Source organism: Dasypus novemcinctus, chromosome 5 (assembly GCF_030445035.2).
Source record: "Dasypus novemcinctus isolate mDasNov1 chromosome 5, mDasNov1.1.hap2, whole genome shotgun sequence".
Classification (NCBI taxonomy): Eukaryota; Metazoa; Chordata; class Mammalia; order Cingulata; family Dasypodidae; genus Dasypus; species Dasypus novemcinctus.
In genome coordinates, this window is record NC_080677.1 from 106,663,163 (window position 1) to 106,689,765 (window position 26,603).

Genomic DNA, 26,603 nt, shown 5'->3' on the forward strand with positions numbered 1-26,603 from the left:
AATCACAAGTTTAGGACATTAAATTTGGATCCCCTACACTGCATAAAATCAGCTTTGACTCTGGACTTTGTATAACCTAAAACTGATCATTCAGGATATGTTTTCATTAGTAATCTGGACCCCAAACTCTTGGGTGAGTGGGGGACAGGATGGGCACAAAAACAAACTCAGCCTGTGTCTAGAATCAGAATTCAGGCTTGGCCAGCTAGACAGTGTTGTCTTTTCCTGAGTGACTTCACCATCACCTGGCCCTGAAAACTGTTGTGCCTTAGAGCTCAGCTGCCAGCGCTTGCATGCACCACCCTAAGGCCCTCCCTTGCTGCACTATTCTCTTACATCAAGGAAGTAGAAGACAATCACAGTATGACACTCACCACAGGAGAGCCTGATTTCCCCAGTGTTCCATACTTTACCATGTGGGATTTTGCTAAAGTTGAGAGGGCTGCCTTGTACCTCCCTCCCCTTCCCAGGGGTCCTCATGCTCTCAGCCCTGTGTGTGTGCATGTATGAGGGCACTTTTATGGTTTTAGTTCCTATTCCAACTCCCAAACAGTATTTTGGTCTGGGCTGCTCAGCAGGTGGGGAGAACAGCAGCTTGCTGCAGCCAAACTAAATGGAGCTCTGGAGTTGGGACTGGAAGCTTCCATGCTACATTTGCACATGACAGCCTTGCTTAGGACCTGGTTTAACATCTTTTTATTCAGGGGCAAGCTGTGATTTCTTTTTTATTCAGGGAAATTTGTGATTCACAATAACCTGACTATGAAGCTGGTCTTTGTGTTGCAAAGGGAAGCTGAAGCAGGGAGAGAGCTACAAAGTTCCAAGATTACTGAACCAGCCCAGAGCTTTGCCACCAATAGACTTTACTGAGAGTCAGGGTGCCCTGAGACAGTCTTCTCCTTAAGTGCCAGCATGATAGCGATGTAGAAGTCACCCCCTGCACCTCTGTAGGAAGACCTGAAGCTTCTCGGTCTTCCCAACAGGGTCTGAGTTAGTATTGGTCCTACACATTCTAGTGTCTACATCAAAACTCACACTAGGGCACTTCTTTCCCCAGCCCAGTCAGAAGAACAGGCAGCCTAAGAAGCACTAAAATTTAAAATTCCAAGCCATATGGCTTTCTCTACATTCCTTCACAGAACTATTTGGCTGAGAGAAGGCAGACGCTTTCCCTGACCCTGCCTGGCTCCCTACAGAGTGCTCCATCAGTACATACTGCCACTCTTGGGCTATGCCTCGTAATTGGGTGTCCCATTTCCACCACCCCACCCCATCTGCGCCTACCTGAGCTTGTCAAGTCTTTCATCTCTGTTATTCCCCAGCACCTGGCACTGGGCTGGTCACTGTATACTGGTTCTAAATAAGCATACAAATGAATAAATAAGCAAGAGTGAGGCTATGGTGGTGAGTGCCATAGCTAAGGGTCAGAAATCTAACATTTTAAAAATTTCTTTTAGAGCCCTCCCTGAGTTAGCTTATAAGGTAGACTCTGCCTAGTTATGGAAGGTGTCTGTCTCTCTTTCTCTCTCTCTGACTAGAAATAAACATGATATTTGTTTTTTTCCCACTCTTTTGAATGAAAGGTGGTCTTTCTGTGCCCAGAGGTCTACTATTTAATATTCATGGGCCTCCAAGCAATCTGTCTTCCCTCCTTCCTAGACTGGACTTTGAGGAGGGTGACCTGTTTATCAGAAGATTGTATCCACACAGAGGTACCAACCATTGTTTTCCAAGGGCAGTCACTCAGTGGACCAGCTCTCTTGGATGTTACTCCTCTTGAACCTGAGTGAAACTTCAGGGGCACTAGATCATCTTAAGCAAGCCATGTACAAGTGCTTCTGGGTTAGTGACAGATTACTGTCTTGCCAGTCAGAAACCAGTCTGACCATTGAGTCTTCTCCCTTCCTTCCGCTAGACTCTAAAGTCTAAAGTGGAGGCTCTCATCATGGGTGTATCCTAGAATCACCTGGGATGATTGTTAAAAATATTGAAATCCAGTCCCCATCCCCCTAGAGAATCCAATGTACTTGATCTAGACATTGGTATTTTTTAGCAGCTACCTCAATGCTGATAAGGTGTACCTGGGGCCAAGAACCAGAGTCCTCACTAGAAGAGGCTATGGAAGCATCCTCTCTGAACATCCCACTACAGGAGCCCCTTCCCTGAAGGAAGGTAGAATATTGGAGTATGTATTTGCCTGTTCTAGACACCCCTGCATTGCCACCCCAGCTAGTTCCAAGACATAACTCCTATACTGTGTAATTGATAGTGTTGTGCCCCTACCATAACACACACAGGCCACTGCTTCTTGACATTTGGCAGGTGAGTAGAGGGGAGATAGCTACCTCTAGATAGTTGTTCAGTTTTGTTTGGGAGCCATTAGCAAGAGAGAACAATCTAGAGTCATCTCTGCAATTTGATGCCACAAAATACAATTTAAAAATTCTGGCTCAACACTAGGCTGCATCTAGCCCACCAGCTCCCAAAAAATCACATCCTACCCATTGGAAGCAAAAGAGCCTACCTTAGCAATGAAAGGCAAGGCCAGATACCAGTTGAAGTCCCAGTCAGCTTCCTACCCTCCCTCCATATCTTGTCAGTTATTTCAAGGTTTAAGTCCTTATTTGTGCTCTGCCTACTTGGCTGGCTGTTCTTGCACTTGAGCGGCTTGTTTGCCTGGACAGGTCCAAGCTGTCTGAGCCATCAGCAGCTGCACCTCCTCCCTCGCACCTTCTGTCTGAGCCAACCTTGATTCACAGTAGTGCAGATGGCCTCAGCCTTATCCAGCGATGTCTGCCACTCCCATCCCCTCTCCTGTCCTCCTTTCCCAGAGATGTGAGGCTGGGCCAGGCTTGCCAGCCGATCAACCTGGAGCCAAGATGAAGACTACTCTTAATCCATGCTCTGGCATATTAACTCAGGTGATGTGACAAAAAATGTGTCTGGACCTTATAAGACAGGGTTTAGCAAGGTTGGGTAGAAAACACTTTCCAGTCTGCATCAGTGTTCATCTCTTTTTGTAAGTGGCCTTAGTACCATCCACTCTGCTTCCTAAGTAATTATTAGGAGCTTAGTGAGAATCAAAGGAAAGAGCAGGTGTCAAAAATCACCTTCTTTTCCTACTCTTAATACAGACTTAGGCAATTTCTCAAAATACTATTCCTCAGTTTTTCAATTCAGTTCAAAGTACAGAAAGTTAATACAGCATTGCAGTCAATCTGTTTCCCTTTTCTTCTTGTCCCTCTCAAGGAAAAATGAAGGGATTGATAAGTGTGCAAAGGGTCTTGGGAAAGAAGCTGCAGCAGCCCTCTAGACCCCACTCCCTACGCTGCAACTCCACCTTTCCCTGGGCTGGCTCACTACTGAACAGAAGCGTGGAGCTGCTTGGAGCGTGGAGCATGGGGTGTCATACCTAGCAGGCCCTGTCTGAGAGATCCACAGCCATCACCTCCGGCAACAGCATGTAGAAAGGATGCATGCTGGCATCATCTACTACACTTTCTGATGGCACATACACCGTAAAAACTTTGGGACCCCTGCAGCCATCTGGATGCCATTGGGCAAGAGTTCCAATGTGCAGGCTAACCTCAAACTAGAATTTAATACATTCACCCTGATGCTTATTAGCTGTTACACTCATTATTTTCAGGCTTTTTCTCTATGAGAAAAGGCTGTGCTAATCCTAACGTGCCTGAACAGGGAAGTATTTAAGCCCCCAAAGCCAACCCTTTTTATAGGGCATATCAGGGTTGAGATATTTTCTACTCTCTACAACTTTAGGTGTTTGTTTCAGGATAAGGATATTTTTAATCTTTGATAATGATAAAATATCTTTACTGGCACCAAAGCTTACTGACTAAAGACAGAGGCTACTTGAAGGGTATCTGCTTCTATCCCTGGAATTTGAAACTAGTCATGTGGTGAACTCTCTTATGCCCTAGTGGTCATGGGGCCATGTGGATGGAATGGGATGAGGGGGCTTCCCCGATTCCACTTCAGATGTCATGGTTACCTCTACAGTCTTGGGGTACAACATAGGTAAGGAAGAAGAATCCCTTACCAAAGTGGAGCACCTAAAAACCTTTTTATTTCTCTAAAACCACATGATTGATTTCACCAAAGTGATCAATTTCAAATTCCAGGGATAGAAGCATATCCATCTTGCCTCTGTCTTCTTCAGTCTACACTATTCTTCATGCCCTACTGGGCTTATCTGGCATTATATCCCTGCTTTCTCTTCCTCCTAGAATTGTTGCTTAACCTCTTCACCACAGGCAGCATACTCTCTGGGATCTGTTTTCCTCTCCTTGTATCTGATCAAATTTTAGTGCTCTGCCAGCTTACCTTTTTAATCCACAAATTCTGGTCGTTTGGAAGTGCTAAATTGAGAGTGACCTGCAGGCACAATCCAGGTTCTCAAGGTGGGTACCAAGGACCTGAGCTGACAATATTTGTCCTAGCCCCTGAAGAAACCACCAGAAATTTATAGCCAAGAACAGCCAACAAAAACAGATGGCAGATACAGTAACTCTCCTTTCCCCACCCCTACCCCCACCCTCACCCCCTTTGGGGTAGGTAGGAAATGGCCCTGGAGCTGCTCAGTGCAGTGTCAAGAGGACTGCAGAGCTCCAGGCAGGATGCTGTCCTCCCCAGCCAGTCCCCTCATAACATAAGAGTGTCCAGGGGCTTGGGGTTTCAGGTCAAGGTTCTGCCACAGTCTCCTACCCTCTGTCCTCTCTGTGACATTATGTTTAAACCTGCTTAGATAGGGACCTGCAGAAGGCTGCCATAGCCACCAGAGCCACCTGCACTGCTCAGGTCACCTGGTTTGCCTGATTTTGGCCAGGATGCCCTGGATTTTTTTTTTTTTAAGATGCATAGATCACAAAAAATGTTACATTAAAAAATATAAGAGGTGCCCTGGACATAAGGGATCGCATAAGTACAACTAATTGCCCAGGAAGAGTTTCCTGTTGTCCCAGTGCATGACTACCTCTTAGGCTCCATGTGTTGCATCCACTAAAGTTTTAGGCATATAGAGTTGGCTCTGTTCTCTCTGGGGGAAAGTAAGGGTAAGAGTCCCCAGAAAAGAAGAAGAATGAATTATAAGGATCCTGATAAACTGCCTAGGCATCACCTTGTTTGGAGTTATGGGTTTGTTTTTCTATTATAAAAGCTACTCTTGCCCACTTGAAAGAGATTAATTTAGGGACCTTAATTATTAAATGAGTTTCTGGTAGTGGTAACTGACCTTGAAGTCTCTAAAGAGCATTCTGCATCCATAAGGCCTGAGACAGCCTGATGTCAGGCTACCACCCCATTCCAAGGCTTTGAATCAACTAAAATGTTGGGAAAACCTATTGCCTTTTTAAAATACAAGACCATAGCTAAAGTTTACATGGATGTTGGGTCCAGCAGGCATTTTCTCTTCAGTATTGCCATAAAATCCTTTGATTCTTGTGTTAAAACTTCTAACGATATGTGGTGGTTCCAAAACTTGCAGTCAGGTTGATGGCTGATTTTATGGCATGCATGAAAAACAGATTTGTTAATATAGATTGTTTTTGTATTCTTGCTTTGAGTATTCTCATGAGCACTTATTATGACTTTAAATATGGCCATTTTTTAAAATGTAGTAAAATCTTTTAAAAATAATAGTTTAATTAAGGGGGTGTTCAAAATGGAAAAGCCCACCATGCAGCCCCTTGTGTCTCCCACTTCCCATGCCTTATCTGATCCCACTTCAGACTATTCACACACACACAGAAAAGCCCTGTCCTATAGCTCCAGCAGCAGTGTTACTCAAGGGCAAAAACTTTACCCTGGTATTTTGTCAACTGGAGCAGTGGGGCCCGAACTTCCAGGAAGAAAATGAAATGACCTTGTGGGGTTGAAGGTTCAGCCCTGCGGGCGTTCGTTTTGATTGTTAATTTCTTTGTGTTAAATGGCTGTAGTTGCTGCTGAACTTCCTTGCCTCTGTTTGATGGTCAGGTTCTAGATCCACTGGGCATTCGTGCAGGGAAAGAGGGAGAGAATGCTTTGCGTCTTTATTCTGGCACTTGTAAATGGTTCTCTCTCTCTCCAGCATTGAGTTGCCAGTGGGGAACTGCTGAAGTAGCACTCTGGAGAATCACCAGGGAGACCCCTCCATCTCCTGCCAAGCTAAACAAACCCTGCCCATGCACTATTCTGAATCACACCTCAGTGCAGCTTAGTTCCTTCTTTCCCAGCACATCACAGGGGAAAGCCCTTACAGTAAAGTCCTGGGTATCAGTAAGAGAAGGCATTTGAGGAGAAACAATTGATGTAGGAAGGGGGAGTGCCACTCAGTCATCTTTTAAGTGGAAAGGAAAAGGTCAGCGGAACTGTATGGGGACTGGGCTGGGTTATTGTTGACTCTGATTTGCTGCGGCAAAGGGCTCACTGGGTCCAGCATTGGATATTGCCAGCCCCATCCAGCTGCTGACAGCCAAGCACAAAGAAATGCATGCTCTCTGTACACAGATGGGTTTGCATGTCAGCATGAACACATTTTTTGCCCTTGCTCAAGAAGGGCAGCCCACTACACAGTAATTTAATTAAATTTGCCTCCCTCCATGGTCCACGTATTTGTAGAGGTTTACAGGGAATGAATCTGGCTGAGGAGTTTCACCCTGCCGCTCTGGCACTGACCCAGAGCCAAGCCAGAGTACCATAAAGGGTCCTGCCATCCTGAATATGACCCAGGGCATCTGTCTGCACTGCGGGCTCTCTGGCCGGACTTCCTGCTGGCACATCTGGTAAGGCAGCCTCTGGAAGCAGTCTTGTCTCCATTTCAGGGAAGCCACTAGGGGCAGAATACGGGGACATCCCACCCCCTACTCAAAAACCTGCTGGCACCAGCAGCCTTAGGAATAATGAGAGCCACAATCTTGCACAAAAAGATTTCAGTGCATCAGAAGGGAGAGGTCAGAATGAAAGGAACACCCCACCCCTGTTGACCGCAGCCTCGATAGTAAGCTAGAACTCCACTACTTTCAGTGTGTTAGCCCACATCCCTGTATTTCTGCCCAGGAAATGATCAATATTCAGGGACTTGACATTTATTCTCCTTCCTATGCTTCTAATGAACTTACTACCCCATTTCCTACCCCAAATGCTCGTCAGTTTTGACCTTTATGCCTGAGTTTAACCCCAAAAACCTCCTCCTGCCTCCCAGCCAGCCAGCTGCTCTTATATTGCATTCATCAGAGCTCCTCACCTCACACCTCAGTTTTTACTTTCTCTTCTCTTTTCCCCCTTGTACAGAGTGTGGCCCCTTCATCTTATTACTAACCTCTGACCTGGGTTTCAGCCTAAAACATCCTAGATCAGCAGGAACCATACCAGCAAGAGAAGGGCATTCTCTTCCATTATCTTTCTCTCCTGCCACATCCTCCAGGCTGGCTAATCTCTCCTGTGTAATGATGGCAGCACCTCTGAGAGAAAGGGAATTTCTCTTGCACAGTTCATCTCAACACCAGCAGAACACAGGCTGTTGCTTAGGAGTGGGAATCATTAGAGTCAGGTCATTATTGAAGGGGACTGGTCTCTAGGGGAGCCAGCAGAAATTACTGCTCCTTAATAGATGGAAACTCATTTGCTTGAAGCCCCCGCCCTCTTCTTTATTTCTCTGCATTTTCTACCTCCCTTCTCTTCCCAGCTTTAAATTTGGAAAGAGAGGTAACTCCACCCAATCCAAGATGCCAAATTTCTGCTAAATTAACTTGGTTAAAAGAGATCCCTGACTGAAAGTGGCTGTTCCTTTAGAATGTTACTATTGGGACTTTGCTTGAAACCATCATGAAGGAGTCCGATTCTAATTAAATGTACGTGATCAAATTATAGCCAAGGCCACGCCATTTCCCAAGAGAGGATTTATTGAGATGGGAAGAAGGAGAGACAATTTACTTAGCTTCTTTGACTCCTGTTTCAGAGCAGGCCCCTTGAGTCAGCCTGGGCTGGCTAAGCTTTCCTGATAAGAGTACCCTTGCAGCACTAGGGAAGGTAAAGGAGATGGAAGCAGGACTCCAGACTCCTCTGCTTCTCTAGGGGTCTTCATGACCTTGAACAGACCTCTAGAGTGATTTAACCTCTGCAAGCCCTTCCCACACTGGGATAGATGGTCTTTACCTTACACATCTTCACTCTCTTAGGGTAAAGGGGAAGGAGAGTAGTATAAGAAACAATGGCCTCTTCCAGTTTATCAGCTCTTTACACTGCCATCAGAACTCACATGCCCTCAAAACACTTGTAGTTGAAAAGAAAGGAAAAGTTGCCTGATTTCTCAGCTCTAGTTGTTTGAATGAAATCACGAGTGGGCATTGTCTCAGAGCATTAAACACAGGTAAAGTACTGGCTTGAAAGGCCTTCTCCTTCTTCCTCCCTTCCTAGAAGAGAATTGCATAGAATTACACAACTCCAGGGGATTGCACAGACTTGCACATCTCTGGGGGACACCAATTGCATTGTAGTCTCTAGAGTTAAAAGTCATGGTGGCCCTCCTAGCATTTGATGTATTGCTGGGTTGAGAACTCAGAGATCCAAGTTCTGGTCTCTCTGCATCACCAGCCATGTGATACTGGGCACATCTCATCCCTGAGCTTCATTTATCTCATAAATAAAATGGGAGTGTTCCATTAGACAGTAAGTTCACTCCATCCACATCCCTGAAGTTAGAAGCCATAAACCATCATTCTGTTCTCAGTGTTCATTGTTGTTCCAAGGTCAGCCAGTCTTGGTAACACACTCATGATGTGAAGGTGCCCTCAGCTGATATTAACCACTGGTGAGGGCAGATGTGGGCTTAAAACAAGAATGGAGAAGAAGGGTTAAGGAAAGGGAAAGCTACCTAGCAGGCACAATGGACCAAAACAGGAAAAGCATGGAATAGGCCAATCCCTTATTCTTCTTGTGTTCTTGGTTCCTCTGTGGCTTCAGAACCTTTTTTCTGACACTCATGCATGCAGTACACCTAGTAGTTGAAATTACTTCCATGAGAGAAAAAAAATGAAGTGCTGACATATCTCAGTCTTGCCATGTCCCTCTAAGTCCCCTCTTCCTGTTTCTAATATAAAAATAGTCTGGTAGGTCTTCCTTTCTCTGCTCCCTTTAGCAGACTCTTCCTTAGGCTTTTCTTTTCCTCCCTCCTCCTTATTCCAGGCTCCCCTTCCCCAGCTTTCAGAAGATGAATTGGAAGAATATGCCATCATGTCAGAAAGAAGCCATTGTCAATTCACACAGGCAGGCACTAATAGGATAAAGCATTATCCGACTTCCTTTAAGTCCAGAAATTAAGTCTTCTTGCAATGGTAATAGATTATAACTTGTAAGCACTGCAGCTGGCATGCTGCAGACACAGGCTATTAGTGTCTCGGACCTCAGCTCCATTCCTGGGTCTTTGCTGGGCCTGTTGTGAGGGATGGATGATCATCTGCATTGTCCAGAGACCTGGCACTGGGTTCTTGGCTAGAACTGCCTCTGTGGAGACTTGCCTATAACTCATTCAGTTCACTATGGAGGGAATCTGAGTGGGAGAAGCCGCCTGAATGGTCGTAAGGAACTTGGATGAGTGGGTAGGTAAAGGGAGGAAGCCAGAGCCTTAAAGTCTGCGAAGTAGCCGGAGGCCAGGAAACCAAACTTTACCGGAGGAACAGTTAGTGTATGAGAGCTCTTCCCAGTCATCCTTGCTGACTCATTGAGCAGGTAGAGTGACTTATCTAGTGATTAAATCGGCACCAACTCAAAGACACAGGGAACCCAGGGTTAAGACCTTAAAGGAACTGTAAGAGACTATAGATTGAGGAATTACCTTAGAGGAAAAACAGCCCAGGAACTCTTGAAAGAAAGAGCAGAACCATCATTCTTCTAGAATGGATCTTGCAGGAGTTCCTAGGTCCTAACATGGTAGAGGATTACACTCAAATGAGGCTTATTGGAGAGAAAACCTGATATGAGAATTAAATGGAGTTTGCTTATTATTGACGGGGATAAGAGAATGGATGCGCATTAAAGAAATAAGTGGACCAAGGACTGTTCCTTTGGTAATTAAATTAATATAAACTTTAGTCATGGCTTAAGTGTTGTTCCTGGGTACACAGGATGAATGAACCTGAATTACTACTCTGATCTCATCTGGCCTCCACCCCTGGCATTAGAGTAGTCTGTCTTCTCAATGCTTCCCTACCCTAGGTTAAAAACTCTCCTGAGTGCGTTTAGCTAGGGAAGACAATGCCAATGCCATCTCCTCAGATCCTAACTTCCTTTGACAAGAAAGCTTCTCCAAGGGGAATTACCCCACAGGCCGATGCCTAATCTCTCTGACTCACTTCAGGGTCCATGTGCACTGAATGCCTAGCCATCATTATTTTTATGGGAAAAATGATTTATACAACACCCTCCCTCTACAATAATACTCTTTTCATGATTAGACAGGTAAGTGTTCTACCCTATCCTCTCACCCCTGCTGTGCCTTAATGGAAATGAAAAGGCAGGTTCTGTAAGCACAGCCGCACCGTCCCCCCCCCCAGGAACCTGTCAGGGTAGGATTAGCTGACAGCCTCCAGGGCTAGGCTGCTTCCCTAAGCAATGGACAGCCTCCAAGATAGGGAACAGGACTGGTATGGGTAGGTGGTTTGTACCAAGTTGGCAGGTACCAGAAGATAGAACCTGTGATCATCCTTAAATCTAATTCCTCATCTAATTTAGGAAATCAAAACGCATTATTTCTCAGACTTCTCCTGGAAAGTTGATCTCCCTGCTTTCTTATCTGTTCCATGCCATGAATTGCACAGTAACAATCCTCCCCCATCCAGGGTCCAGCCAGCCTCTCACCTGCTAAAGCAGAGGGAACCTCCTGGCTTTCCTCCTTAACTGCATTGCAGACCCTTTTCCTGTACCTCTGCCATATAGTTCCCTTCTTCATTCACTTTTCCAAATTATGGTGGTTTTTTTTTTTCTACTTTCTTTTCTCCACACTCTCTAGCACTCCTTGGAAGCCCTGAACAACCCTCTCTGGGCTACCTTCTCCTACCTGGTACCCCCCTTTTGCCCCCTGACCCCTAAGGCTTGATAGTCAGGAAGTATTTGATCACTGATCTTCTGATTAGTAATGCTTTCACTGCACCCTGACAGGAAAACAGGAATAGGTAGAAAAGACTATGAAGTTTAGCTTTTTGGTAAAGGACCAGGGCTTGCTGGGTAGATGTACCTTGTCCCCAGTTTGTGCACCAGCAGTAGCAGCAGCACATTCTTCTGACTCACCACAAGGAAAGGTAGTCTATTCCTGGACTAAAGTGCCTTGGGTCATCTGTACAGCTCATTTAGGGATCACAGGGTTTTCCTGGGAAGAAAAGTACAACCCACCTTGACCACAGTGTTTAGGCTTATAGATGGTGCTGTCCCTGACTTTTTGATAACCATCCTTCTTCCATGGAATACCTCAATAAGCACGTTCTGTTTTGAACAGGAACAACAAAGTTCAAGAATAGGGATAGTGGGAAACGGACTTGGCCCAGTGGTTAGGGCGTCCGTCTACCACATGGGAGGTCCGCGGTTCAAACCCCGGGCCTCCTTGACCCGTGTGCAGCTGGCCCATGCGCAGTGCTGATGCGCGCAAGGAGTGCCCTGCTACGCAGGGGTGTCCCCCACGTAGGGGAGCCCCACGCGCAAGGAGTGCGCCCCGTTAAGGAGAGCCGCCCAGCGCGAAAAAAAGTGCAGCCTGCCCAGGAATGGCGCTGCCCACACTTCCCGTGCCACTGACGACAACAGAAGCGGACAAAAGAAACAAGACGCAGCAAATAGACACAGAGAACAGACAACCCGGGGCAGGGGGGGTGAAATTAAATAAATAAATCTTTAAAAAAAAAAAAAAGAATAGGGATAGTATGGAGACTAGTTTATTGGGCTATACCCTTACATATATATATAAATATATATATATGGTAAAATAATAACTACCACCTGTATAGCAGTTACTCTATGCCAGGCACTATTCTAGGAGTGCTTTTATATATGTTATATGTGTATGTATAAAATTCAGTTGTCACAAAAACCAGTGAAGTAGTGAGGTGTAGATATTAATATTGTCAGATTTTACAGATGAAGAAATTGAGGCAAAGAGAAGTTACTTACTTGCCCAAAGTTATAAGCTAGTGAGTGATAGAGCTGGGGTTTAAGCCAGGAAGACTGGCTCCAGAGTCTGTATTTGCATGCACTACACTATATTGCCTTGCACATTTGTACGTTTCACTGATCTAGTTCCTGAAACCCTCATCCCTGCTCCAAGGAAGTAATGTACTTCATTTTAATTTAAAGGGAAGATGAAAACAACCATAATCCACTCCCCAAACCATTCTTCCTCCTGCAGGGGAAAAGGGTGCTTTCTGAATTGATGGAGACCAAGAGGGGTGCTTTAGCCAAAAGCTGCCTTGCAGTTTAGCTGAGGCAGGATTTAGAAATGGCGTGAACAGTCCCTGCATTAGCCGATGGCATGGAGTGCTGAGTGCCAGCAGAGGAGATAAAATCAGACATATGTTTAGATATAAATGTTCTCTCTCTCTCTTTTTTCTCTTCTCTAATTTTAAGCCCCTGCTGCTTTGTTGCAGTAAAATGCTGGAGCCTTAATTGTGGGCTCTGGCCCCCTGAGGTAGAAGCCTGGGGTGAGTGAGAACTACTTGCCCTCTTCCATTCTCTGTCTGTCACAACTAAAGGAAGCCAGAGCTCTCTACTAATGTCCATGGACTCTGGCCCTCTTCCCTGCCAACAACAGGAATTGTCTTGCAGGACTGTCTGCCACATTGTACCTCATGGTACCCAGCAACTGGCTGGCCTCGATAATGTTAAACAGCCATGATGAAGCTAATGTCTCTGGGCCTTAGAAACTAGCCCATACACCTTCACTGATAAGAGGATGCAGCCTTATATTGAAGGGTGAATAAGACTCTTGAGCAGATTATGGGAGTGACAACCACAGCATGGCACTTAAATAGCTAGGGTACATGCAATAGAATGGAGGAGTTAAGGAGCCCCCTGAAATTCTCATTGTTGAGCCAAGTAAGCAGAAATCACTCCACTATGGAGACTTGCTGTGCTTGGTACTCTTAAGAAATCTGTCAGTCCTCTTCAAATATTCCAGGGTCGAGGATGGAAGGAGGCCAAACCACCTTTTCCACTGTGATCACTCATCCTTATCTACTTCACCTTTTCCCCTTTCACAGCCACCCTCTGTGAAATCCTGCAGTTTCTGCCTGCCATGGGACCTAAGAATCAGGAAACTATTGTGTGCAGTCCTGAGAATCCAACCCCTTGGTGAGCACACATGGCCCCTGGGCCAAATGTGAGGCCCCTAAAGTCAGGCCTTGGAGGGTAGTAGAGGTGGTTCTGAAGGAGACAATACTTGGAGGGAAAAAAAGAAAACACAAGGTATCTTTAGGAAGGTCCCATTTTTATTGCACATTGGCAAGGGAAAGAAATGTGTTCTTGATACCAATAAGAACCTAAGTGAGAAAATAGATTTGAGTCAAGAGACCTGGATATTAGTCCCACCTCTTCCACTAACAAACAGTGTGACCTTGGATATGTCTTTCAGTTTCTCTGGGGCTCAGTGCCTTGAGCTTAAAATGTGAAGGGATTAGACTAAATGATTCTTCACAGCGTTTAAAAAATTCTGTAATGAAAATTCTCTAACTCCATATAATCATCAGCAGAGTCTTTCCCTGTAACATGTTGCTATAATAACACCCCCCACCCCTACCCCACCCCGAAGAGCTAGCTACCAGCCCAGATTCCATTCCCAGGTAACAGACCTTACAGTTTGGCCAGGCCCTACGAATGAGTTGCTATTCCAGCAGTCAGGGCTGCATTTCAGTGATGAGATTCCTCCCTGAAAAGCTGTCCCAAGTGCCTGCTACAGAGGAGGATATACTCAACATCGCTAAGCAGCATTACTGCTCTAAGGGCTGAAACAGTGTCCCAGGTGGAAGGGTAGGCCCACGGCAGGGAGAAAGCTCTGAGGATACTTATAACTACGAACCTTATTCTCAGTCTCCCCCACTCCTTTGAGATTCCTTCTGGAGAGCATTTCTCCCTCAGATTCCAAGGCCTGACTATGCTCAGCCCCCAGGACAAATCCAAGGCCAAATCACGGCTGGGAGCCTTTGTTCTTAAGCCCCTTTCCCAGGATTGTTTTAGACCCCTTTCTCTAGTTCCTCTCATTTGCTTTGTTCAGCTTTGGACCATTTATCAGTCCAGAGCTACTATATAGTTACATGATGGCCTTAGATAGCTGCCAAAAAAGGAGTATTAGAATAGTTCCACATTCCATTTTTGAAGCAGCAACTTCATATCTTCAGCAGTTGCCTCTGAATGTGTACCCAGGAAGTTGTTCTTAGGAGCCTGAATTGAATCTTGTGGCACTTGTAAAGTGGGTAATTTTTTGCTTTTTCAACTATTCCTAGCCAAGTCTCACCCTTTAGTCTGCTGCAATTTTCTTTTCACTAAGGGTAGGGTGGTAAAGAAAAGGGCAGAGGGAATGTTTATTTGGAGCCTAGAAACTTGAGTGGCAGTTTATTGTAAGTGGTTACCCATGTACACATGCTGCCACAAGCATCACAAAAATGATGTATGTTCCCAGGAGGAGTAAGAATTGGTCCTTTCTTAGCCATTCTTTAAGTGCTGTAAAGTGCTGCCTGCCCCTTTCCCTCTTAGTGCCAGAGAGATCACACCCACTCAGTCCTGATTCCCTGCATTAGTATAAATATTAGCACTGAAGAAATGCAGGGTATAAGTTCATGCATCCTTCCTGGACGTCATTACTCAGTAAGCATCAAGAGACAGACACCTACCAACACCAAGACATGTTTTGACTATTTAGCACCCAGAGAACAGGAACACTGCCTATGGGAAATGTAAGCCTAACTACATTACTGCAGCCTCTTAAATTCAGGTCCCCCAGGGTCCTTGGGTAGAGCTGGTGCTGCCTGACCAGCAGCTTCTGCTGAGATGGCATTTAACTTCTGGCCAAGTCCCAGAAGCTGAGGCTGACCCATTTCCCCTGCTTTTCCAGGCATAGGGAAGATGGTTTTACCCCTTGCCCCCCCCACACACACACACACAAAATCCAGGGACTAATGCACTTAGCTCATAAAAGATATACTAGATTTGGGGTGCTTTTTTTAAGCTAAGGAAGGGTTATTAACAGCTTTAAACCCATAGTTTAAAAAAATTTTTTAACATTGTCTTCCCCTCCTACCTTATCTCACCCTTCCCCTTTCCTTTTTTTTTTTCCAATTTTTTTCCTTTAATAGAAATGACTTGGTTGATGCTTGTGAGAACCTATAGATACAGGGTCTTATTCAATTTAACCCTTTGGGGACATTGAATTAAAAATTGAACAATATTTATTAAAATACAAAAATACACTTTTCTCACATTACAATCAGTGTTCTTTTGTTGGCATACCCCAATCCCCCCACCCATCCCACCCCCTTTCAAATCAGAACCCTTTATTTTCTTTTAAAGCTAAAATAATAAACGAAAGAAGTTACATCATTAAATGGACTAGAATAACAGAGATCTCTGCCTTCCCCACCCATACCCACCGTTTCTGTTCCACCACCCCCTGAGGCTTGGGAGAAGGAAGCCTTCCCTCATTGTGCTACATTCAACAGGACTCCATGCAGAACTCCCTCATGGGTGCATGTGGGTCAACTTTTGTTTTAACTGTGGGTTTCACATTTTTGTGAACCATCCTGGTAGGAAAGGCTTCATTACTTTAAATGAGCTAGTGCCTTTTGTGTCTCTCTCTTTTCTCCTCTACTCATGTTCTGCTCCCACCCTTTCACTACAACCAGTTGACATCAGCTGTAATAATCCCTAATGAATCAGCATTTAGAATAGTCACCAAATCACAAGCATGAGAAAAGCTTCCACTCCCCCAAACTCCCCAATCCCAGCCTTTCCTCCTCCCTTTCCACCTTCAAACAAACAAAACCTTTTTTAAAAAAAATCGTAAAATGCCATCTTTGTCTACAATCATTTGTCAAATACCTGGAACAACAGGTGGACATGGCACAATGCTAATTTGTGGCCTCCTGTGAATACATTCTCTCTGCTTCTCCTCTCCCTGGTGATGCTTCCCTTCAGGGGCCTCCTCCTTCCCACTGGAAACCCTGAATACACACATGCCTTGCACGGAGTGGGTTAAGCCCAACTGCAGGAATCTGGTGCAGTGTGAAAGCGTTTGACTGAGAGCTACGCCAGCTCCCTTCCTTCTCTGCTCCTTCCTAAAGCGCTGTGTCAGGCAAAGCACATGTGTGTCCCAGCGCACAAACTGAGGAGACTTGTACACATGGACAGGCATGCACACTCAGCCCTTTTAAGGGTTCATTTGAATTTTAGTGGTTTTCCTGTTTAAAATACATTTACAGATCTATCTTCCCCCAGGTCTCAGAAGAAAAAAATTTGTTGGCTATCAACATTTTGGCACAGTACAAATTCTTGGTACTTTTTTTTTTTTTTTTGTATTTTTTTTTAATAAGATAAATCTGCAAAGTCAGCTCTCGGTTTAGAAAGGTGTTTGTAGAAATGGGTATTTACCTATATCCTATGAAGCATCTTCTAAAAAATGACAGATTCAATCTATCCCTCCCCTCTCCGCCCCCCCAGCAGCCTCCAGGCCACCTCTTTAGTGATGTTTGTTGTTGCTGTTTTCGTTTATCTTAGCAGTTTCAACCTTACACCAGAAATCCCTTCTGGTAACATGGCAAGTTGACTTGTGACTTCTTGCCCACAACATTCCCAAAATTCCCCCTCCCCTCCCCCTTTAAATAGAACTTACAAGTTAGAAAATAGTTTTGTTTTGATTTTTTTTTGTTTTCAAATTTTAATATAATCTGTTTCTTTTACCAGCCCATAGATTTAATATATAAGCATATACAAGAAAAAGTCTCTCCCCACTCTGTACAAAAGTTGCTTTTTTTTTTTGTGCATTCTATTGCATTTTATAAGTTTATGGGGGGAGGGGGGGTCATATTTGAGTTTCCTGTACCTTGTCCTTGGTATGGGTCTGAATTATATAAGGTTCAGAGATAGTGGTGACTGTGGGGTGCAGAGAGTTCCCCAGGCTGTTTTCTGTCCAGTGGGCCCCATGTGCTGGTTTGTAGGTGTTGTAGTTAATGTGGTCATGAATTGTGGGCAGCACTACTGCCCCCTCACCTGATACACTGGATGGAGCCGCCGTTGCTGCAGTGGATGCCGCCGCTGGGATGTCTTCATCTACCTGGATTATCTCAACTGTCCTGGCAGCAGTGACTGTACTCCGCTGCTGGTGCCGCTTACGAAGTTTATAGAAGACAATCAACATGGCGGCAGCTAGCAGAGTCACTGCCACAAAGCAGCCAATGATGATCTTGGTGGTCTTCATGACCTCATCCAGGCTGGTCTGTATCTTGCCATTTTCTGCCGTGGGTACCACCACCTGCTTGGGCACACGAGTGGTCTGAATGAGCACCGTGGTAGAGGTGGTATATGCCGGCTGGTAACCAGTAGACGTGGTAGGTACTGGCTTGTACTTGCGGGTGGTATCCTCAGGTGAGATCTCAGTGGTTTCCACTGTGACTGTGGTAAAGAAGCTGTAGTTGGAGGTGTTGAGCTCGGCCGTGCTCACATTGAGGTAGGCCGAGGCATTGGAGTTGCCTGCCACATTGGTCACCATGCATGTGTATACCCCAGTGTCTGAGAGCAGCACATGGGAAAAGTTCAGGGTGCCATCGCTGAGAACAGAGATCCGTGGGTGGCGGGAGGCGTGGCTGAGCACTGTTCCATTGGGCAGCAACCACTTCACAGAGGACATTGGGGGAGTCCGACACTTGAGTTCTGCCATACGACCCTCAGAGATATTGAGGTCCCGAGGTGCATCCATGATGAAGGGGGCAGAGCACTGGAAGGAGGCCTGGTCTACCTCCACCAGGTAACGGCCTCTCATGTGCATGGGAGCATGACAACGGCCACAGCATGTAGAGTTGGTGGGTATATACTCCCGAAGCCACCAGGCTAGCCACAGGATGTCACAGTCACAGTTCCAAGGATTGTGGTGTAGGTGCAACTCCACAAGGTACCTCAGTGGGGCGAAGAGGTCATGGGGCAAAGAGGAGAGGTTATTGTGGGCCAGGTTGAGTTCTACAAGTGAGGCCAGCCCATCAAAAGCATTCCGCTCAATTGAGCTGACCTGTGAGTTCATGACCCAAAGCTTCTTGAGGGAGCTTAGGCCATGGAAGGAGCCAGGCCTGATCTCAGGGAAGTGGTTCCCTGACATCTCCAGCTCCTCCAGCCCTACCAAAGGGGTGAGATTGGGCATATCTTTAATGTTGCACATGCCCAAATTTAGGTACTTGAGGTTGAACAGTCCCTCAAAAGCCCCCTCAGAGATATACTCCAGCTTCTTGAGTTCCCCCAAGTCCAGGCGCATGAGGGAGGGCACCCTGTTGAAGGCATACGAGGGGATGGATTCTATGGGGTTGTTGCGGAGCCAGAGCTCCCGCAGCTTGGACAGGTATTCAAAGGCCCCACTCGGGATGACTGTCAGCCAGTTATCAAACAGCTCCAAGGTGTTGAGGCTGGCCAGGCCGTTGAAGGCCCCCACCTCTATCTGTCGGATAGAGTTCCTGCCCAGCTGCAGGACTTCCAGGTGGTGGAGGTGGCGGAAGGTGTCAGCCTGAATCATCTGGATATTGTTTTCCATGAGGTTGAGGTACCGGGTGTTGGAGGGAATACCCTGAGGGACCTCGGAGAGGCCCCGGCGGGTGCACACCACCTTGCTGAACTGGTTACTGCAGGAGCAGACCGAGGGGCAGTTCTGGGGCCCGGCTGAGGCGGCAGCAGCGATGGCTGCACACAGAATCCACACTTGCGCCGTGAGGTAGACGACGGGGAGCAGGACGGCATTCCAGGTGTGGTGCACAGTTACCTGCCACAAGAGCTTCATGGTGTGGCACGTTCATAATTCACCATCGCCTGGGATTTTGGCTCGGAAAGGAGAACCAGCCCTACCCCGGCTTAAGTGAGCTAAGAGCTCCTCTTTCCATCTGAAGAAGGAGGTGGGGAGGGGGCCATTAGAGAGACGGAGCAGATCGCCACATACCCCCCCCCCCAAAAAAAAAGATCGTGCCAAACTAAAGAGTGGCTCCTCATCTCCCAGCCCTCCCTCTTAAGACAAGCCCTTAAAACGCTCATACTTTCTCTCCAACATTATAACCATTCCCACCCAATTCGCTGTCACCTACCTCGAAAGGAAGGAAGGAATTGGCGTGGGGGTCCTTAAGCTTTCTGCACAGGAGCTGGGCACATCGTTTCCATTTTCACTTCTTAGTTTTAATTAACAAAAGGGGGAGTAGTGAGGACAGGGAGGGCAGGGGAGGGGAAGGGAGGGTGGGGGAGACAAAATGGCTTCTAGTAAATCCGGAGCCAGACTCCGCGCGAGCGGTGGAGTTGAGGCGCACCAAGGAGAGCCCAGGCCCGGCGGGCTATGCAGGTGCATGCCCCCCCCTCGGCCCGAGGAGCGGCGCCACCGGCGCTTCCCTGCTTTGTCCTTGGACCCTGGCACCCGCTCGCACAAGCCAGGGGGGGAGACGCTTCATCGCCAAAGTGTGCCCCCGGCGCCCCCCACAGCCGGCTCCCTCCGCGGCCTCCCGGAGGGGAGCGAGGGGGCGCCGCGAAGCCTCCCAGGCCGCGCTTGCTTCGTGCTGCGCTGCCCCTTCTCTCTTGGCCCAGCCGCTCCCGGCTGGCGGCAGCCGATTGCAGTCGTTAGCTCGTGGTGCTGCGAGGGTTAAAAGGAGGTGTTCGAGGTTCCTTCGCCCTCCCGAGACACACACCCCTTTTTTCCTCGCTTCTTCTCTTAAGGGTTAAAAGGAGAAAAACTGGGCTTAGTTTTCCAGTTCGCCGTTCTTCGGCGTGAGGAGCAGTAATCCGTCCAGCCCCCTGAGGGGCAGCGGCGCGAAGGGAGCGCCGGGACCAGGTCCGCTGCCTGGAGAAGCGTGCGGCGGCCGGGCTTCTGCCCGCACCGCAGGCCCCCTCAGGGAGTCCGGGGGCGGGAGCGGGTCCGGCGGCGGCCCCCGGCGGCGCGCAGCCTCCCGCCGCCACCCGCGGCTGCCGGGCCCCCGACGCGCCGCTGGTTCTGCCTTTGTGCGGAGGGAGCGAGTTCGGGGCTTCGGCTCCTGGCGCCTTCAGTGGCCCGGCCGCCCGCGGACTGCTGCAGCGGCCAGAGCGCTGGCGGCGGCGTGAGCAGCGGGGGTCGCAGGTGCAGGAAGCGCTCGCGAGCCCGGGAACATGGTCCCGGCTTCCTAGCGGCGGCGGCAGCAGCGGGCCCCCTGCGCTCGGCGCCCACCGTCTCCTCCTCGCGCCGGGCTCGCGGTGTTGCAGGCAGCAGCCACGCAGACTGCTCTCTCATCCTTTTGTCCTTCAGTCAGAACGTGAATGTACTGCTGACGCATACTGTTCTGGGGAGAAGATTAGCGTGATGCAGTGCTCTTATGTATTAACACCGCTCCCCCGCCGCCGCCTTCCCTCGAGGGGTTAACGCCAGAGGCTTCCAGCGCAGCGCTGGCCCGCACCGCGCACTGCCGCGCGGCGCTGCCAGCCCCGGGGCTCCGAGCCTTCGTCCGACTTCCTCGAGCCTTCGTCCGACTTCCTCCGGTCCTTCCTTCCTCTCCCCCACCCCCCACCCCCCTCCCCAGGCTGCCTCCTCCCCACCCCCTCTAGATGCGGGGAGCAGGGCTGGGTGCGAGCGGGCGGGCGAGCAAGCCAGAGTGAGCGTCAAGTGAGCGGCCGCGCGCAAGTCGAAGGCGTTCGCAGCTATTTTGGTCCCGTCGGAGGGATCGGCTGGGTGGCCGCTGATAGGCTGGAACCGCGCGGGGCTGCAGCAGGAGGGCCTGCGCCGGACCCCGCCCTTCGCTCCACACCGCACCCGAGCGCTGGGCGCTTTCTCGCTGCTCCCGGCGCGGTGGGCTTAGGGGCCGGGAAGCCGGGGGCGCGGTGGCCCGCGGCGGGACTGCTGCATTTGGCCGGCCTCCCGCCCGGACCGCGTCATCCTCACCCCCGCCGTATGCGGACGGCGCGCCTCGTCGCGCGGCCGGGACAACGTACGCAGAGTTCGGAGCTGCCCGGCGGGGACGCGGGGGCGGCTGGGGCTGCTTTGGAGCCTGAAGACCCGGAGCCGGGGCTCAGCGGGCAGCCCCGTCCGCTGCTACATGCAGTTACCTAGCTTTTCCACCCCCTACCCTCCCTTGCAGATCTCCTCACCCTTCCTAGGCTTTAAATAATCGTTTTCTTAAGGAGGGTTTCGGGGGAGGGAGACAGTCGCAGGAAAGACCAAATGCGAAGAGCCAGGGCCACTGACAACCTGGGATTGAGGTGAACTCCACGGCTCAACCTTTTCATTCATGAAGCCGCAACCGCCGCCTCCCACTCTGCGGCCCTGTGCCCTCCCTTTGCTTGCCCTCCCCTACGTCTAGAAAAAGGTGGTGGGCGGGGGGGAGGTGAGGGGGGGGAGTTCTTAAGCCTTCCTTACCTGTTCTGGGGGCTTCACCAGCCCCTCTTTTTTGCGGGGACTCCCCGAGAACTGCGTAATAATCTGGAGTAGTAGCATTTCTCTGGGAGCGGAGTCCTTGTTCCTGTTTCTGGTTAAATGGAAACCTTGGGGCATTCAACAAACCTCTGTGGGAGAACACGACTTTTCCACCCTGGAAAAGACTGCTCCTTTCTCTACCAAATGAGGATGGGGTGGCCTGTCGCTAAGCCCTAGGACAATGGTCCAGTGATATGTGGCATAGATTTAGTGTCCCATTCTTTAAAGGGCTGTTGCCACTTGCGCAACACCCCACGTCCATCTCTAATAAGCTTGCTTGTTAAACCGTTATCATCTTAAGCAAGAGGAGGTCCTGGGTTCTACCACACTTTTATCTTAGTATTGTTTGCTGCCCTGAACCTTGTAAATATGCCATGGAATTCCTGATGTTCTAGAACCAGTTGCATTGTAGGCAAGTTGGATTTCCCATTCTATTTGCAGTCAAACAATAACATTAATAGTTAATATTTATTGAGCCTCTAATCTGTGTATACCACTGTTAATCCTCCCAGCAAGCTTATATATGTTATAAATGGGTTAAATGTGTTGCCTAGAGTCACATAATAAGTGGTGGAGCTGAGATTTGAACCTGGCAGAGCTTGGATATCTAAGAACTTGGGCATGGGAGTGATTCCCAGAGTCGCTTATTGGAATGTTTATCCACTAGGTGCTCCCACCAAACCAAAGCCTTTATGTATCTGTTCTCATTTAATCTGTATTTACCTTACCCGTTTTACAGATTGAGGGTTCAGGCATGTATGTAACTTGTTCAAGGTCATATACCCAGAAAGCAACAGCTAGTATTTCAGTCCACATCTCAAACTGGAGTCCAGTGTTTACATCACTGTAACAAAAACATCCCATGTCTCTACTCTGAATAGAGTAAATGGTGGAGGCAAGATGAGGGTGAAGAGTGCATGAAAGTTCATTGAAGGGTCTTTGAGAGATAAATAAATTGAAAGGTGGTTTGGGAGGGACTGGGGGGAAACAGATCCTTTATTTAACTTGTATACTTACAATGACTAATAAAAAGGAAGGAGAGAGATGGAGGTATGTCGAACTCTGATACTAGGGTTTAATTCCATCTGGACTCGTGAGTGGTACATTTTGCTTTCTTGACAGAAGCTCCATCTGCATGTCCTCATCTTCAAGCAAGACACTCCCCTCTTGTAGACCCAGAAAATGTGAGCCTAACCTGACAGGGATCTCTAGAAAAGACTCAGAAACTTCCTGATGGGAGAGTCCTCCATGCCACAGCTGGTACTGAGTCATGCCAGAGGAGACCCTGGTCCAGGTCTGGGTGGCCTGATGGAGTATGGGTACCCTCCCTCCTCAGGCAAAAGAAAGGCTCTGCCTAGCCTCATCGGTTCAGCTCCAGGCCCAGCAAATGAATAATTTTGCCCTCATACTGTGAGGGTAGATGAAAGGTTGGGCTGACATGGGTCAAACCAATGTTTAGTAATGAGATTGTCTCAGTGTACTTTTGTAGATTTTTGCCCAAGCTCCATGCAGCCCACGAAGCTCTAGGTGGGCTAGGAGAGCACTATTTTAGATAGACCAGGGCTAAAGAGGATGCTGGGGGGCCATCCCAGCATAGCCCTTCTGAACTGAAACCTCTAAGCCTGGTAACTCGAGTACCATCTAGCTGTCATCTCTTGCTTCTCACAGCCCCTGATTCTGACTTTTTCCTTGATTTGAAGTGGTCCCACTGAGGAATAAAAAGGGGCTTGAACCTTAAGAGGAGAGAAGGAAGAAATGCTGGCTTGAGAATGTTTTCCTTTGCTATGCCCAGAGAGATTGCTCTGATAAAGCCAGAGACAGCTGAAGAAAGCAATATTGATTGGGCAAGGCCTATGTCAGGAGCTTAGTATCATAAAATGAGCCCTGGACTAAGATTGTGATTACTTGAGTCCTAATCCCCTTTCTGCCATTGATTAGACATATAACCGATCTTAAGACAGCTCTGAGGTTCAGTTGTAAAATTAAGGAAATGGACTAGCAAATTCATTTCGGTGCTTATATTCCACAATTCCAGCCCCTTCTCAGATATGTAGCTCTGTGCAGAATGTTGATCCTTTGGGATTATAGCCCAGTGTTGGAAATGAGCCACAAAGTTGAGGAAAGAATGCTTCCTTTAGTTTAATATAGAGGTCCACAGTGCCAGAGCAGATGAGACTGTGTTTTCCCAGCTACAAAGAAGGATCATGGATCACATAATGTTAAAAGTAAAAAGGACCTTAGAGATCATCTGCACATAACCTCTTATTTTACAGATGAAGTAAATGAAGCTAAGAGAAGCAGCAGAGTGACTTACCTAAGCCAAATGACTAATACCAGAGTCTGTCCCTTCTGAACTCAGCTCCTCCGTCAAGATGACAGACAGTATATATCCAATTGACATTTAAACCTGGGACCTGACAGACGTTTCCAAATGCCTGTCTTCTGTGGCCTTGTATAGAGGTGCTATAATTAGATTTTACTTGACTGGGATAAAGATGGGTCTTCAGTGGAGCCACCCTGCCATTCTAAGTGACTTGGGCTCCCTAATGGGAGGTTGAAGAAATGGTCATCCTGGGACTGAGGACTGCCTGGCTCAACCCTGATAATTGGGTTTCTGGTAAGGCCTGGGACTAGACCATTCCACACCCTGACATGCATCTTTGAGGCAGTATCCTGAATAGCCACTAGATGTCCATAATGCCTCATAGGGTTTGCCAAGAGTGTGCAGACTTTGCCAGTGGACTATCTTGTCTCCAGTGGGCCTTTGGGTCCCTTAAGGTGGGTTCATCAGTGACAGGAAGAGCACGTGTTCCCTTGAAGTTCTAGTTCAGGGGTTCTTAACCTTTTTTGTTCCATGGAGCCCTTTGCCAGTTAGGTGAAAACCACAGATCCCTTACTAAGTCCACACTATACTGTGTATTAGTTAATAAATATATCACACCCGCACCAACATTTCCACACAAGAATAATGTTTTTATGAATTTTCCATTCAAGCTCATGACCCCCTGAAATGGTCTGTGGACCCCTGGTAAAGAACCCCTACTCTGGTTCCTATTTGTCATACTGTTGGGTGGCCAAACCCCACTCAAGCACCTTTTCCATTTTTATACTCTTTTATACTGCATTTTGAGCTAAGATCAGAACAGGAGCAAAGAATACAAAGAAATTTGAGAAACAGAAGAAAAGGAAAAAACAGAATGGAAACTTCATAAAGGGAAGACACCAGCCAATTCATGAATTAGTAATGATAAAACAGTTTGAGAAATGGTCTACATGGAAATACGTACCTCCTCCTACTCAAGGCAATGAACATATCATGTGTGTATGCATGTGTGTGCTCCTCCTACCCAAGCCAGTGAACATGAAGTGTGCATGTTTGTGTGTCTCTCTATGTGGGTAGGGGGTCTGGATGGGCTTGGTATATTCAGTTTCTCATATTCTCTCATGTGCAAATACCACTCCAGGGGCAACTGGTCACATAGTTTCTGTTTAATGGATAAAGTCACTATTGCACAGGAGGGTTCTTTTTCTTGCCTGTGATCCCATGGTGAGGCTGTGGCTGTGCAGTTAGTACATATAGCCACAAACGGTCTGAATTTTATTCTTTACTGTTTCCTCAATGAGTCAAGGCAACACAGCTGTTCCAGAGTTACCCATTCTTCCAGTACCCCAAGAATCTGCTCTTCTTTTCCATTAAGGACTCTGCTCTGAAAGAAAGTAAAAAGGGAGTGGACAAAAAAAGCATTCTCCCTGCAGGTCCCATCCAAAAAAATTTCCAAAAACCTCATCCAAGAAAAGACAAGATGCTTAATAAGAATGGCAAAGAACTATAGAATGGAAGGGCCTTCTCTCCTAAGGTGAGTTCTCCAGGGCTTGCAGTTTCCCTGTGGCCTACCAGGGCTGCATGGAAGGAGAAACCTCTCTACTTCCCCACTGCCTCCTCTTTTGGAATAGCAGCTTGATACCCATTCTGGCCACAAGCGCCTTTATAGTCAAACAGGCCTGAGAGGCCCAGCTAGGAGCCTTGAAAACATCTGCCTGTGCAGGTGCGCCGGCCTACCACAAGCCCTGTTGTTTAGCCTTCCCTTTGGCAGTCTGTGTATGTAGCACTGAGAACAGTGATGTTAATAGCAACAGTTCCTCATGCTAAGCAAGTTACACATTAAATCCTCACAAAAGTTCCCTGAGGCAGGTACCATTAGATTCCCCATGTTGTAGCTTTCTCAGAACTGAGGAGTGACTGCATTAGTTTCCTGAGACCTCTGCAACAAATTACATGATAGGCAGCTTAAAACAACAGAAATTTATTCTTGCGCAATCCTGGAGGTTAAAAGCTAAAAAATCCAACAGGGCTGCATTTCCTCCAGGGGCTTACCTTTTCCAGCTTTTTCCAGTGGTTTTGACTGTGGTCACATTATTCCATTCTCCACCTCTGTGATCACATTGCCTCCTCTTTTTCTGTCGCTGTCTCTCTTCTGTGTGTCTTATAAGGACACTTGCCACTGAATCTCTGCATCTCAAGAACCTTAATTATATCTGCAAAGGCCCTTTTTCCAGATAGGGTGGTAGACACCAGTACTGAGGGTTAATATGTAGACCTTTCTTTGGGGGGCAGGGTCGCCATTCAGCCCACTACAATGACAGAGCCGGATTTCCATCTTTCATCTTTCCGGAGCCCGAACAGTAAGCCCCTGTGATACCCATTATGTACCATTTAAGGAGAAGGGAACCAGCAGGTGACATTCACCTGTGCCTATGCTTTTAAGGGGCAGAGAAGCCATGTGTGAGCTAAACTGCTACGGGTCATCCCAGTGGGAAGGGAGAGGATGCAGTTCGGAAGCAGTGTGAGCTGGGGGAAGGTAGCAGGCTTGAGTAATCAGTCTTGTTATTTTGTTTCTCTTGACTCCCTTTTTTAACCATGTTTTCACTCTTTTGTTACATGGCATCTAGATTTCATCCCAAATGT

The 26,603-nt window shown here is 47.6% G+C and overlaps 2 protein-coding genes across 3 annotated transcripts in view; one reads left to right on the top strand and one right to left on the bottom strand.

Annotated features, from left to right (window-relative positions):
* LRRC4 (leucine rich repeat containing 4) overlaps nt 1–19,996 on the bottom strand; it is a 38,397-nt gene extending 18,401 nt beyond the window's left edge. Inside the window, exons 1-2 of one of the 2 annotated variants that reach the window (XM_004471657.5) lie at nt 19,299–19,996; nt 16,867–19,100 (exon numbers count right to left, since the gene is read on the bottom strand). In XM_004471657.5, coding sequence (XP_004471714.1) covers nt 17,045–19,000 — 1,956 coding nt within the window. In that variant the 5' untranslated portion in view covers nt 19,001–19,100; nt 19,299–19,996 and the 3' untranslated portion in view covers nt 16,867–17,044. Of the gene's footprint in view, nt 1–16,866; nt 19,101–19,298 lie in introns of those variants that run through there. The other variant, XM_023592632.3, reaches the window with a different exon arrangement.
* SND1 (staphylococcal nuclease and tudor domain containing 1) overlaps nt 1–26,603 on the top strand; it is a 450,188-nt gene that overhangs the window by 371,324 nt on the left and 52,261 nt on the right. The window lies entirely within an intron of this gene.